This window comes from Haemorhous mexicanus, chromosome 5 (assembly GCF_027477595.1).
Source record: "Haemorhous mexicanus isolate bHaeMex1 chromosome 5, bHaeMex1.pri, whole genome shotgun sequence".
Lineage (NCBI taxonomy): Eukaryota > Metazoa > Chordata > Aves > Passeriformes > Fringillidae > Haemorhous > Haemorhous mexicanus.
Genome location: NC_082345.1, coordinates 32,454,555 through 32,470,492, shown reverse-complemented (window position 1 = coordinate 32,470,492; position 15,938 = coordinate 32,454,555). Strand labels below are relative to the sequence as shown.

Genomic DNA, 15,938 nt, shown 5'->3' with positions numbered 1-15,938 from the left:
CTCTATCCACTAGCCTATAAAACCATCCCAAGATGGTTTTTGCATTAATACTGAGTGTGTGTATATATGTACACATACGTATGCACTTACCTGGTCCAGTGCTCTCCAGATACAGCCTGGTCACTGTGATACACAAATTCCTGCTCTTCCCCTGTGTCTATCATGGGCAAGTTTTTTTTTTTCCTGGGAAAGGAACAGCCATCAGGCTCCATGCCAAGTGCTGAATGTGTGAAGCAGGAGGGCAGAGCAGAGTGCAGACAGACCTGCACCAGAGCATCACACGAGCTGCCAATGCCTTGCCACAACTTGGCTGACACAGCTGTGCTCCATCTCCCTGATCCCATGCTCAGCTGCACACTGCATCACACCGAGGGCTCACCAGAACCTCACAGCATCCTGAAACCAGTGCTGACAGGACAGAGTTATTTCAGGCCCAGAGGAGTCACACCTGACAGACTAAGGTGTGTGCTTTGTGTGCTGGCAGAAGGGAGAGGGTATTTCACTTTGCATACTTTTTAACAGAACAACCTTTAGCCAGGTCTACTCATGTTACCAGACAAGCAGTCATTCCTGGCCAGCATGTCTCCAAGGAGGACAGGCCAGGGGAAGGAAGTATTTACACACAGGCTTGTCTTCATGGAGGTGCAAGCTCAACAGGCTCTTCTGTGGTGTCAAGAGAACGAAACCTCAGGAAGCAGATGAGGGAGAAACTGACTTCCCAAGTCCAACTGCCTTTGAGAGGAGACCTCTCTTTTCCATCTTTCTCCATATCCACACAGAGCCCCTGCTTCAATAGCTAAACATGGGTTGTTTGGGTGTGCCTCCATAATTCAATAGTGCCTTTGTCACAGGACTTTTCTCCCACTTTAACCATCTGGCTTCTCTCTGCAACACAGTTCCACCCTGAAAGAGCTTTCCATTTCACAAGTGAGACCTTTATTGGTCTAAAAAAAATAAAACAAGTGCTACTTTTTGAGTTTTCCAGTTATGCCAATTGTCCAGCTGCATTGACTGTGATGTCAGAACACAGCCAGAGACAGAAGGACTTTCACCAAATGTGGGATATTTGGCAGCCTTGCACAGCTATTGGGAATGAAAAGACTACTCTGAATTTAACCTGTGAAAAGAACAGATTTGAAAAACAGTCATTATGACTGTGTCCTCAGGCATGTCAAAGCCTTTGTTGCAGCTCCCTGGAACTCTAAGAAACTGGAACATTTAGCTTGTTCTTACATGTGTGTAAGAACAGTTCATCTACATTTGTTAAACTATATATCCACCATTTCAATGTAGCTTTGCTGTCTGAAACAGAGCAAGGTAGTTTTGAATGATATAACCTGGTCTATTAGAAAGGTCTAATTTTTTTATTAATAGTCATTCCTTTAACATATTAGAAAACAAAAATGACATTTCAGCAACAATTCGTCATAGTTTACACAGAACCCGTTGATGCATGGTGTCACCTTCCCATTCAAATCCACAGCCACCTTCCAGATCACAGAGTTTAAGAATTACAGTGCACACTGGACTAAATTCTTTCACAATGTAAGGCACAACTACATGATCACAAGTAGTAAACACAAACACTGAAAGCAGAACTTAAGAGAATAAAACTTCAATTAAAAAGAAATAAAACCAAAACAGACTCTTGCAAAAAATCTATCTACACCTACCAAGATGGTATGATCCAGTTTAGAAGTACAGTACTCTGTAAGTAAAACTGCAACGTAAGTCTTTTATAATACATTACTTCTAAATACCAAGTAAAAACTTATATTTTTTCCATTTATATTTTATACAATTATACAGAAATTAAGCTGTATGAACAATATTCACATCTGCAATAATAAACTGATCATTAAAAATCAGAAAAGAGGCAAATGAGACCATGTGATTTGTGGCACACACCCATTACAGAACACCATTCATCAAGTTCACATCTCGAGTACTGAAGAAAAAAAACATGACCAAGTGAATGGTACATTTGGTGACTGAGCTACCTGTAACCAAATGACAAAGCTCCATACAAAATTGGTTTTACCCAGCAGACCTTAATTATGAAAGCTTGTGGTTATCATTTATTTCCTGTCCAGCAGCTAGAGTTTGCAAGGCTGAAGCTACAGAAGTTAAAAGAATTTAAGAGAATTCACAATAACTTGAAACTGTTGGATTATTTCAAATACACATTAAAAAAAACCAACTCAACTCTTTTCCTTTTTGGTGATAAACTTTTGCAATTTTGGCATTCACTATAACTTTTACATAACATGACCATGAGAAAACCTTATTACACTTACCTAATGTTTGAATTTCACATTGAGAGGTAGCTTAAATTAAATCTTATGTGATGGCATCAAATGGGGGGGATGTGACCTTATTTTGTTCCTTTTTTTCTTTTCTTACAAAAGTGACTATTTCTATACAAGCAGCATTTTGAAGAAATTACTATAAAAAGTTTTGTTATTTGCTAACCCAGCGAGACATTCTTTCAAACATCCCTTTTGTGCCAGGAATCAAGCTCCAGCGTGATACAATGGAGGATTTTGCCATAAAGCCAACAGCAGTAGCCTGGACCTGCCAGCACTGACCTGTTGACATATAACAATGAACATCCTTTCCCAGCCCTCTTTACCCCAGAAAAAAGCCCGAAATACAGACAAATTTGGTTTTAGTGTTAAGTTTCCGTCACAGGGGGAGGGAAAATAGGAAAATGTGCCTTCCAGGCTCCTGCTTTCATACAGCAGTGATCCAAAGGGGTAGCAGGGCTTCATCAATCTCTAAATGCACACACACTTCCCTATCCACTGCATAGTGAGAGCGTTGTAGCTACAGACAGTAGGCAGAGTTTATTACATAACCTAGTACCTACACTCTTCATTATTGGGAATTTAAGTGGTGTCTAATATTCTCTCTAAACATGCAAACTTTTTTATTTAGTGTCCATTTAAAAAGAAACCGAAAAAGTACCACAAAACCCAAATTTCCATGGCAGGGTTTACATGCAATTATAGCTGGTCTTGAAAAGTACATCAATTAGTCCTTTTGGAGAGGCTACCTTTGGACAATAGTTTTAAACTCATTCTAAAATGGATGCTGAGGTCAAGACTTCAAAACCAAAGAAACAGACAACAGGCAAGATCCTTGCAAATACGGAAAATTCTTTTTTTTCTCACTTTATAATCTTAAAATTTTGTTCTACAAGGACACGTGTGTGACTAACATGGTTTTTGTTATATGTGCTCTCAGATGATGATTTGGTTTTGGTTTTGATGATTTTGTTTTTGGTAAAAGGAACTGTGAGTGCAGTTCTCCTTAGGGCCAAATGTATACAGTGAAAAATCCAGCTGATTATAAACTGGCTGTCCAATGACTACAGCTAACACATGCAATGCAAATGATGCCATTCCACTTACTATAGACTCTCTTAGATAGCAAAAAGTGCCCAGTGCAAATGACAGTGTTGTTTCCTAGTTCTCTGAGAATATGAGAGCAGGAGAGGTGGTACCTGGAAGAGTAATTTATCAGTTTCTACATATTCAAACCGTGATATCATTCTTCTTGGCATTATTTAGAATCTATTTGGACTTCAGGTTCAGAATTTTTCTGTCCATCGCTGAGTACTGGCCATAAATTTTTTAAGTTTTGCAACAAGTATTTGTTTCCACTCCATGGTGAACTGACACTTAACAATCCAGAAAAGCAGTTGAGTTTTCCAGGTTCCTTTATGAATGTCACTTCTCTTACATCTAGCATGAGAAGCTCAATTGTTCTGGTTCATGCAATACAAACACAGAGAGGTTACCTCATGTTTCTGCTCCCAAATCCCTTCTTGCTTCACTACTAAGAAAGCTTTTCCAGTGAGGATTCACAAACAACCCTAACAGTCCCAAAGCCAACAAAAGCAGTTACTCATTGTTCTTGTGTACCTTGTGCTCCACACTCCATGGCAACTTGGTTACTTGACACCTTCCAAAAACAGAGGCAAAAACCCACATTTCACCCTACAGTCTTGGACTCTTGTGCCAGAGAGTGAAGCCAGCTGAAAAATGAGATCCCTCTAAACCTCTTGCCTCTGTTGGAAGCTGCAGCAGAAAATTCCTTTTGTCTCTTCATCTCCAGACAGCAACTTTTCCTACTGTGACTCATTACTTTTATCCTCCTAATTCAACCTTTGCAGAAGGGGGAAGATTACATTAGGGAGTACATGGGGAGAAGAAACAAATAACAGTGAAGCAGAGCCAGCTCAGATCATAAGCTGCCACTGACCTCTGCAATGCTACCTGTCTCCAGTATGATGTACTGCTGACATGAGGCCAGAGTGGAACAGCAGGATTTGGCATTTATGGAGCAAAAATGCAAGGGACTGTGGGTCTTTGACTGGGAAGAGAGGTGTTGTCTCCAGGAAGTTAAAAGGACCTCTCCCCACCCTTAGTAAGACCATCCTTTACACACTTACAAAAGCTTCTGTAGCTTATCTCTGCCCATGAAGCAGCAGCTGGTCTCTCACATTCTGTTCTTGCAGCAATTCTGAATGTGGATGGAGTATCCTGCAGATGGGAGAGTTTCGAGAACAAAGCCCACACTTCATTGTCCCATTCCTGATGCCAGAGTAATGAGTGGTAATCAAAGACTGCTTGAGGATTCCACAAACCTTCTGGTTTGAGTGCTGGTTTTGCCATCATTTTCACCTCTTCCTCCATAATGGCCACGCCTCAGGGAATCAGAGCAATCTGACTGTCGCTAGAAGCTGTAAAAACACATAACTATGCATCCTCCAGTTCCAAGAGTCAGTCTCTTCTGCCATTTTATTAGTTTTCCCCTCTGTTCCTGTCTCTGCAAAATCAGTGAATTAAAGTGTTTTGCCTGGAATCCTTTATTTTACTGTGGTAAAAGTCACCAGGCTTTTTACTTGGTTTTCCAGTTACTTAGAAGGCAGTGGAATAAAAAGCCCACATTCCTACTGAAACATGCCCATCAAAACAGTCAGACTCTGCAAGCATATTTGTAAATATGGCTTTTCACCTTCCAGTTTCCCTTATTATGGGATATTTTCTTCAGCTTGAACACAGCTTCCAACCTGGCAGCAAAGCCAAGTATTAGAGTCAGTCTACCATCAACTTGTCAACAAATGCAGACCAGCACTAAGAGTTACAAGTACAAAGCAAGGAGAGTAAGACTCAGCAATGGAGTCATAAATTCACTTCTCACAGTGAAAAGCTGTAGAAATCATGATCTATTGCTGCAGAATCAAAGCTCAAACATGAAAGTTTCTACCCCACTGTTTCTCCAGATTTTAACAATCCCTCTTTCTACAAATGTGTGTTCAAAAAGCATTTCCATCCCCTCTAAAAGCTGCTTATATAAACTAGCCAGCAAAAAGCAACTTTCAAAAATCAAGCTGGTTTTGCCCCTGAAGCTGAAGAGCTCCACTTCAAGGTGTGATCTGCAGTCATCAACTGCACTGCTTCAGCAGCCAGCTGAGAAGGGAGACTCTGCTTGTCTTCACACAATGGCATCCCAAAAGGCTGAATTAAGAGAGTTTCTAGAGCTTCCTTCCAGAGCTTCTATCACTGCAGAAGTCTCTCCTGAGCTTTCACATGTTCCCAATCAAAACCAAAATGCCTGAACACAACTGAATCTCCAAACCAATTTCCTAGCTCCCCTGAAAGATCTCCATCTTCCTCTGCCTCATGTGTTTTGATAGGCAGCTGTGGGAAGTTTCTCCTTTCCTGCTCAAAATCCCTCCTGTTCTGTGTGGTTGTCCTTCACCCAAAGAACAGCACAAGGCTCTTGTGTGTTACACAAAAGGGCAAAAAGCATCAAAGCTGGAGCACAACTGTCACGTCTCTACTTTTCCCACATTTCTGAAGCCAGACAAAGAAAGACTCTAAAGCAAATTTTTTGGTTTCTCTCAGTAAACAAATAAATAGAAAAAAAAATTCCCAGAGGCAGAGATTCTGTTCATATTTTCTATTCAAAAGATTCTTAAGTCAAACAGTTACACTGATGAGGAGAAACAGAGGCTCTGTTCATATGGAACTGTTGCAGCAGTTTTTCTTTTTGGAGCAAGCAACTCAAGTTCAAACCAGAAAAGCAGGTCAGTGTTTTCTATGAACCACAGTTGTAACCCAAAATCTTTTACAATGACAGGAATTAGTCACATCATTCAGCTGGCTTTTGGGAAATAAGAACTGAATTTTAAGAAAACTCCTTGACAGTGCAAATGTAGAACCTGCTGGGTAAGTTAAAAGGGGATATGAAACATATAGATCACTACTTCTGGAGTAGAAGGATGAAGTTTCTTCACTTGACAGTTAATCAAGACGTTTTTTATAAGGAAGACATTTCTTCATTCACATATAGCGCTGTAACTAGATAAAAGCAAACAAATCTTTCCTCATGATGACTAAGCTACCATCATTGTAACAGAATTTGATTCCTTGCCTCAGAAAAGAAGTAGAGGAATTCAGAACACAACTTTTTTCTCTGAACAGCTGGCCAAACTTGATAAGATATCAAAGCATTTGAGGGGTGGAGAATTTATTAGGGTATTTAAGACAAAAAATTTCTAAATATTGGAAGGCATAACCCCTGCTTAGAAAAAAATAATCTTAAGGGTTTTGAAATATCAGATACAAATGGAAGAAAAGTTAGAGACAGGCAAATAAAAATGAAGAGGTGAAAACAAAATAACAACAAAAAAGAAGTATGGAACCTACATGAACTGTACAAGAAACTTCTGTTCCCAGTACAGAAAGTATGAATAAATATTTATAGTCATATATATCGGCCTCTTTGTTAGAGCTGTTGGCTTATATCAAAGCCAGTTTTCCATTCTAAGCAGACTAAATCACATAACTAACTTTAGAGCCCCTGGTAATGGGGGTCAGATGGAGTAATGGAAAAGTGAGGTTTGTTAGGTGTTACAGGAATTCAGCTTCTTCCACCAAAAGATGAGGGAAGGGACAGAAGAAAAGGCCAGAAAAACTACAGCTGTCTCAAAAAATACTTTTCCTTAGTTGGATGCCTGGTTTGGAAGGTCTGGATGTCCCTTAGAACAGAAGTGATCTCTCAGTGCTTCCAGGGTATGGGCAGGGGCAGAAATGTGCTACAGGCTTCTACCAGCATTGTTTGTTTGCTTTTTAAAACCCACATGATGTAACAACAAAACAAGGGTTTCTTGAATATTAAAATGTGTCAAACAAATTTGTAAAAGTGAAATCAATTGCTACGGGATGAAATATTGTAATGTATAATATAATATTGCTACAATGCCAGATAAACTTTGTCTCATCATTTGTTCACACATACTCTCTCAGAAAGACAGATGCACTCACACACCAACTATGCAATATAGTATGTGTAGAGATATTCCAGCACCCAAGGGCTGTATTAGATAAGGACTTGGGTGCTGACACTACAAGTGGGCAAATAAACTGAGTTGAAGTTGAGTCCATTACCCTCATTGTGGATTTCAAACTTTAGAGAGAAAAACACAAGAACCAGAGAGATAGAAAATAAAAAACAAAATCACAGGGGGTTATAAAGACCATCAGATACACAATCAAATGCAACAATTAGTTATGTTTTTACAGCAACATTTGATACATAAAATCCTCATAAGTTTTTGCATCTTCCTTTTTCTTTGAAGGAAACAAGAATAAACTTCAATATCACATAAATGCTGTTTCTCTTGAACAAAAAAATAAATGATAAAAAAATACATTGTTACTCCTCTGTTTAAACTTTATTTACAAATAACTGGATATTTCTAATCTAGACATAAAAGCTCTTTCCATGATGAATGTCAGTAAGCTATGAATGATCTGAGCCCATGTCTCACAAAAAATACAATAGTTTTGCTTGGTATCAATAAACATTTTAAAATATACTAGATTTTGCCAAGTGTTACAATCATTGTCCAAACTGAATAGTAGTCTGAGTGCTGAATGAAGTGCATCAACAGAAATAGTAAATTTTAGTGTAACATTTCTTTGTCACTCACGATAGCCAGTTATCCTTGCAAGTCATTAAAGCAAGTATCACAGACTCGGACAGGCTTCTTGGAAGAAGGAGTTAAGGCATTCTTTGCTGAGCACTCAGCACAAAAGATATTTCCACACTGTCTACAGTGATGCTGCAAAAGAGAAGAAATATACATGCTGAACATCTGCAGCAGAGCAGTGATCACTAATAGAGATCACTGTCATGTCAACTCTCATATTTCAAAAATTATTCAATTATTTTTAATTGGCAGTTACATAGCAGAGAGAAGGTAATTTCAGTAAATCCTTTCTAAAAGATTTATGAGTAAAACATTCAGAAGTGTTTCACTGAGTCAAGAGAATATATCAGTTTCAGAAAATAGAAAGTAGCTCATCCTCCTCTCGAATTTTTTCTCTTGAGCTTGTTCTGGTCACATGAAATACATTCTTCTTATCTGATATGCAATTACCTGCTTTCACATTGAGAAATATCCTTGAATGAAAGGATCCAGCAGCCTCAGTTCAAAGACTACCCAAGAACATCACCAAAATAGTGCAGGCCAGGGGGAGTCACCTAAGACTATATCAGGAAGCTCTGCAAAACTGAACCTCACAATATGCCTCATCTACTTCATTGCCAAGTCACTTGTTGGAGGGGTGCTCATCTCTGGATGAATGGCAGACCCTGCCAATTGATGCTAACATCTTCACTGACCACAGCAGTTTTTCAAACAAGGTCTGACTCCAGACCTAAAACACATCCAGTTGTTTCTTCTGTTCCATATTCACAAATGTATAGTCACAAAGCACCAGCTCATGGTGATGCCTCATATTTTCACACATACCTAATTTCAACCAATTTACATTCCTTTTATATTGATAAATCTAGCTCAGATTGGTTATAACTATATTTTCTGTAAATATGCTTACAACAGTAATTTTGCCTGCTTGCTTTGGGGATTGAAGCATTTTAACACTGTTTATAAACTGATGCTGTTAAAATGGAAAAAGAATCATGAATAAAGCAAGCTCCACAGCCATTATTTTTAATATGTTAAGGCACTTTAAACAATAACTGTATTCTGAGATGTCTTGAGAATCACAGTACTATTCAGACCATTTTCTGAAGTCTATCCAACCCAAGAGTTTGAAAACAATAAAAATAGAAAATCACCATAGCCACAGAGTAGAACACACCTACCCTTCTTACTGTCACCGAAAAGCCTTTTCCACAGGCCATACAATTCTGTACCTCATTGTCTTCTGCCCACTTCCTGTTGAGAGCTTGTGTGTGTTTGATCTATACAGAAGATGTAAAAAAAGCATCAGGCTTTTTAAAAAAATGCATGTCTATTCCCTCTAACATCCTCTATTTCCACAGCATGCACTGCCTATTGCAAAATAAAAGCACCAATTCTGTTGCAATACTCAGGGCTTATGGCTGTACAGAGAGGAAACCTTCCAAGCTTCAAAACTATAAGCAGATTTAACAACACACAGACAGAAGTATGACCCTCACACACCACAAACATAACACCTTAATTCACTCTAGAAAGGCAACCCACCACCAAACTGACACAAATTTGAAATTCTCCTAAAGTCCCGAACAGAGAATCAACAGGTATTTTAGCTTCAAATCAAATTATACCTGCAATGACTGGTTTTCTCGGCCTAGTTCCTGCATTGCAGCAGTTGTATTGTCCAGCTTTTTCTTCATTTCTACAAGTTTGGCCTGAAGCTTTTCAATTTCTCCCTCACTTTTGATACACCTGAGGCAAAATAATAAACAGTCAGCTCAAAGCATTTAAGACAATGTACACTGTGTGCCCTTTGGGTCGGTTGTCAGTCTGAGAACTTGCCCCCATAAAATCCAGCCAAAAAAAATCCTTACTCTGAAAAGTTCTTGGATGCCTTAATTAGGAAAACATTCTGTTGTAACCATCAGTTAAAGATTATACTGCTCCTAAGTATCTGCAGCCTATCAATACCTGGAGTTGCACCCCAAACCAGGGACAGTGCTGAATGCAGTCACTCAACAGCAAGCCCTGATAAATACCCCTGTGCAACAGGACACTCTCACAAACCAGCTGCTGCAGATCAGGTCAGGCAACAGGGCAGAAAAGAAACCTTTTTCTACTATCAAGGTAACCTCCCATCAGCTGAAACTCAGCTGCTCAAAGTCAAATTTCAAAAGGTCTTTTTCTGCCAAGCTGTAAACAGCTACTGGATGAGTTCAACACAGTACAGCAAGAGATTGCCAAAGAAAGAGGATCTCACTTGAATTGATCCCATCCTTTTCCAAGGTCTACTGCTCAAAAGTCAAACCAGCAAGCTTGACAGTACCAACAAAAGCTTTCCCTTCTGCCTTCACCAAACATGTCAGGAAATAAGGACAAAGAAAGCTTCCTGTCTCACAGGTATTTCTTCTCCCCTAGAAATCACTGCATTCAAGTAGCTCCTACTGCCTTGCAAGGCCTCCTGCTGCCTGAAGGAAAAGCACTCTCCTTACCTTAGACTTAAATATATTGTAGAGGCAACAGCAGGATGGGAGTAAATAAGACTGCAGCTTTTCAGGAGGAAGAAAACATCTCCTTTGTGAACTTCAGGCTATCTAATCCAATTGCAGGCTCAGTCTCCTAACACAGAGTAGTGGGCACACCTGGGAGATCCTATGCAAATTCTATGTTACTTAAGGGGTCTCTTCCAGGCTTCTGGATGACTAGGGCATGTACTCAAACTGAATCAAGGCATGGGAGCCTCAGAGTGATGGAGAAGGACAGTTAGCTCAGGTAAGAGAAGTTCTCTCTGCCAGACCCCACAAGGTTGACACAACAGATGAGAAGCCACAGCCTATACACCTGAAATCTCAGAGAAGCCCAGTGGATTTAGAAGGGTCTTACAGATGGACATAAATCTTTGAGAGCAAGCACAGAGCTGTGGCTTTGGTGATTAGTAAAGATCCTGATAAGCCTGCCCTGTTTTCTACAGCACAATCACAAAGAGCACAGCTGCTTCCCAAACCCTCTTGCTGTGCTTTGGCAGGGATGACAGAGGGTTGCACTCTGGAAACTGCACCCACAGCCCAGGCTCTAAGAACAAATACAGCTTTAAATAAAGCATAAATACAGAATCTCAAATCAACTCAAGTTTTTCAGTTCATTTAATTTCTCAAACTACACTTCCACATCATCATGACCACAGTTTACCTCTCCAGCAATGCTCTTCTCTCATCCTGATTATTCTGGACTGTTGCCTCCAGGACAGCATTGTCCCCACGTAAATCATCTGTCTGTTTCTCCAGCTCACTCACTCGTCTTTGACTGCTTTGCCACTCTTTCTTCATGGTAGCCAGGTTTTCATTCAGGGCTGTGACCTGCATGGTGAGCTTGGTCTCTTTTTCCTCATGTTTCCGTTTTTCTTCTTCTTTGTCTTTTTTCTCTGTGTGCTATAAAAACAATGGAAAAATGAAAAACAAGCATCCAAGCATTCTTTCCCTATTCCCTACATTTAATTGAGCCAAAAAAATCTTACTGTAATAGAATCACTACTTTTAATCAACATACTCTACTAGACAAGGCTGTCACCACACTGAATTTTCCTATACCATTAAATGCCTCAATAATTTTTGATCTTGTCATTTAAAAGCTTATGTAAAGTGAAACTAAAGTCAACCCATTGCTTCCTTTCTGTCCCTGGAAAAATCCAAAAGTATGTTCACAAAACAGCAGTCTCTTCAACACACTAACCAGTTTGGCTTCAATTTCAGCACATTCTTTCTTCAGCTCTTCTTCTCTCTTTTTCAGCTGATCTTTGACAGCTTGATGTTTTTGTTTCTCCTGTTCCAGAGTAGAATTCGCATTATCTATTTTGCCCTGCAGTTCTAATTTCTGTTGAATCAATAGCTGGTTTCCATCCTTGAGATTTGTCACCTCCTGTTAGGATACAGAGTTCAAAGTTAAAGTAGCAACACTGAAAGTGTAAATGGATTTAAATTCAAAAATACTGTAATCCTTTCCTAGGAGAAGACAGCAAAAATTTTTAGTTTTATCACTAGAAAAAAAGGTGATTTGCTAGAGCAAAATATCAGTGATTTTCATGATCAAAGATTTTTAACTTATATTATGATCAACATACAACTTTAAAAATAATTTTAAGGCATGTTTCTACTAAAGTACAGGGGAAGATCTGTTGAATTGTTTTCTACCACTTCTTGAAAAGATGTATCCATTGTCATTTTGTAGGGACTGCTCTAAAATTTCCTTCATAATGTTCTCTGTTTGCAATAATGAGGGTAAAAACTTCGTAATGACAATGTAAAACTGAATGCTGATGGAAGAAAGCTAGTTTCTATTAGTCTTCAGTGTATAAAAAATTACTCTGTTTTAAGCAAGTGGGATGATGTAAATAATGGCTTTACTTTTTCTTCTGTAACTGAACTCAAGTAGAATAGCTCATTTCATTTACAGAAATAATTTTCCTTAAAATTACACAGCCAAGGATATAGGTACTAACAGACTAATGGGGTGGACCATTTTACATAAATCAAAGTTCACAATACAAGTTAAAACCAAACCAAGGACAGTGAAAAGAACATATCCTCAGAACAAGAGGATGCCCTACAGATACATATACTTCTATTCCTTGCAAGGAGATGGGAAACAGAATTTAAGTCTTTAGGAGACTTTCAGTCTGATTGCTTGTAGGGAAATGAAGACATTACTATTAAACTGATACTGGTGTGCACACCTTTTACATCTTCATAAATTTTATTCTTTAGAATAGAGATATTAGACTTCCTTTCCCCAAGCACAGAGTGCTAGAGAGAAACAAAGTACAGACTTATATCTAAAAATTACAGACCATTTTCTAAACAATGGAGAAAAGAACATCTGAAGGTTTTAAGTTATCTTGTTATTTTCTTTTCATTAGTGTATAGGGAATTGAACCTGTATTTATACTTGTACAACAATTGTGTGCTTAACAGATCAAATATAACTGCTAATAATACATTATGGAAAACACAAACTGCAGCCTTTTAGGAATGTTAGTTTTTATAGGGACTAAAAAACCAGAATATGTAGAGAGTGGCAAGGAACAGTTAGTTTCACTGAAGACTAAAAATTATTTCATTAAAGCCTTCCAACCTTTACCCTTTTGAGAGCTCAACTGATTGTTATGATTTTGGAAGAGAGTTTGTCTTTTATGAAGCTCCTGACATTTGCCTTTTTTGAGTCTTCCCCAACTGTGACTTTTTAAGATATTTTAAGAAACAACAATAAGAGAGTTTCATCTCTACCATGCATCCTTGAGAAGTCCCAGATGTGCCTAGAATATGTGGAAAACTTCACCACTGTGATTCTTTCGGACAGCTTTCCATTTCAGAATAGTCAAGCAGGGGTATGCAGAATGAATTTACAGTGGAACTGAAGAAAAGCCAGGACATACAACCCATCCTGAAGCTAAGACAAGTTATGCAGCCCACCTGGCTCACTAGGCCCTGGGGCTCAAGAATCATCACCAACCAAGACATCATTGCTGAGGGAGCTCAATAAAATCCGGGCTTTGGTTCCCTTCCCTGTACTACCAATACTTACAGTAAGCATCTTTGCAAAGCCATTCCAGATAACATCTACTGAGTAGGCACATACTTTTCATCAGATAACCAAACACATGAAGAAAACTTAGTTTGTCTCAATGTACCTTCTCAAATTCTTGCTTGCAGGCTCTAAGCTCTTCACCCAGCTTGGCACTTTCTTTTTCAAGTCTGTTCCTTATTTCCTGGAGCTCTGCTGTTTTACATTTTTCATTAGCCAAATCTTTTTCTTTCAAAATCTTGAAGAGAAATAGAAATGCTAGAAAAGTTACCTCTTCCAAATTCACAAAATAAAAAACCCAACCACATCCAGGGCCCGAAAACTATTTGGTGACTTTGTAACTATGGAGAAACAACTGCCATGTATCTATCCACAGTTTGTAATGCAATTAGCAGCATGACTGCAGTTTTAGATTTAAAACTAATAATGTTTTCCCACCTGTCTAGACACAAACCTGTCTAGAAAAATGAAAGCATATTCTGAACCAAATTCAGTATAACTATCTCTTTTTTAAGTCTTTTCACCAGAGGTTCAGTAAAACTGTTATTGTTATGCACTACAACGGTGTTATGCTCTCAAATTAGGGACGTAATCGAAAATAATAAAGGGTGTCTGCATGGGGTGGATGTGAAATCTCCTGTGTGGAGATTTCAAAAGGTAGAGGCATTTACCCTGTCATTCTGAAGATCTTGTAGCATTTTGGTCTTCTCACCCAGCTGCTGTTCTTTCTTTGATGCATCCTGCTCCAGAGTAGACTTAGCTTTCTTCAGTTCCTGAATCTGTTGATTATTGCTAGCAATTCGATTCCTGCTGGAAACTAATTCTTCTTGAGCTAGAGCAAGTTTTTCTTCTGTGGACTAATTACAAAGAGAGTTCTGCAAGTTATCCATCAGTATAAAAGTTACAGATATTAAACAGCCACTTAAACATTTTCCAAGTAGAAGAACTGCTACCTGGTGGGCAACACTTAGCTTCAAATGTTGACAGAGCATAATTGCAGAAACTTCCAGTTTACAAGGTTACCCAAAGGAAAAAGAAACTATGCCAGCTTAATTTCCAGGAACAAAAACTTACTGTACATATTCCAGCCTGCATCCTTTCACAGACAAAAGGTGATAACATGCAGACAGGCAAAGAACAAAAGGTAACTGCCAAAAAGAGAATACACTTGAATTTGCTCACATAAATTTATTTTATTATCTAGGCAAATCAAGTGTTCTATAACTCTAGACAGCTGTTACTTAAGAAGCAGTGAAACTATACTTTGAAGATTTCAAAAATCATTCAATGCTGTTTTTCACCAATGACTTAATAAAGTTAGTGCTAGGTCAACTGTAAAATTTTTTAAAATTCTGAAGTGAAATGTATAAGATAAAAATGCTAATATCAGCATAAAATGTTTCACAGTTTCTGCTGCATAAGCATTATAAACAATAAGTTTAAACAAAATCCAGAGATGATATTTTATTTGCTTGTAACTTTCACCATTAGCTAGAAAAAGAACTTTGATTTATCTGTCTGTAACAGGTCACAAAATCCCAAGAAACAATCCAAAACTTGCACCCAAAGCCAAGCTCATTCTGTTTTCCCATAACAAAGTCTAACTTTGGGAGGTCTTTTCGAGTTAATATTCTGAAGTTTTTTTAAACCTTCTAGCTTAGCTAAAGACTAGTTCCACTTGAAACGAACAAGGAAGAAACCAACTAAACAAACTCATCCTCCACTTCTCCACAATATTAGTATTTTATGTAAACTTTTGATGCTATGATACAGAAAGTGAGCTGAGATTTATTATTACTAATAAGTTTGTTGCCTTCAGTGCAACAGTATGGATTTAAATTCTTTCAAGACAAACTCAATTCATTTTGAAGTTCTTGCTTAAATATTAATCAAACCTCTTGTGGAAGGTTAGTGGTTTTAAGTGGAACTATAAGCAGAATTTTCACTTAATTCAAGTATGCATATGCTTTAGTCACTCCCATATTGATTTAAAAGCTAATTCATTTCTGATGCCTCATGACCCTCCTTTGTAATATCTAAAGTATTTTGCTTGTAGAGTCAGATTTAATTTGAAACAGCAGTGATGGAACACTGCTGATTCAACAGCATTTTCAAGAATCCCCATGACTCTTAAAAAGCTCACACCAGCTTTAAAATCAATTTTCAGACAAATTACTTCACTTGCTTTCTGAGATATTAGAGTTTACTACTTAATTCTTTGAAAGGTGCCGACTCAGAATTTTTTGTAAAAAAATATGAGATGCTTTTGCAGTTTCAAGTTTTCAGTAGGGTTGGTATTTCAGAAAGCAAAATTATCTCACTCTCTGTGCAGTGGAATACCATTATTTTCCCAACATTG

General features: G+C 38.2%; 1 protein-coding gene across 4 annotated transcripts in view; it reads right to left on the bottom strand.

The window, feature by feature from the left end:
- Nucleotides 1–1,345: 1,345 nt before the first annotated feature.
- The window catches only part of EEA1 (early endosome antigen 1), a 66,950-nt gene continuing 52,357 nt past the window's right edge, over nt 1,346–15,938 (bottom strand). For all 4 annotated transcript variants that reach the window (XM_059846804.1, XM_059846805.1, XM_059846806.1 and 1 more), the window contains 7 exons: nt 14,251–14,436; nt 13,686–13,817; nt 11,732–11,917; nt 11,192–11,430; nt 9,634–9,754; nt 9,187–9,285; nt 1,346–8,137 (listed from right to left, as the gene is read on the bottom strand). In XM_059846804.1, coding sequence (XP_059702787.1) covers nt 8,015–8,137; nt 9,187–9,285; nt 9,634–9,754; nt 11,192–11,430; nt 11,732–11,917; nt 13,686–13,817; nt 14,251–14,436 — 1,086 coding nt within the window. In that variant the 3' untranslated portion in view covers nt 1,346–8,014. The remainder of the gene's footprint in view (nt 8,138–9,186; nt 9,286–9,633; nt 9,755–11,191; nt 11,431–11,731; nt 11,918–13,685; nt 13,818–14,250; nt 14,437–15,938) is intronic.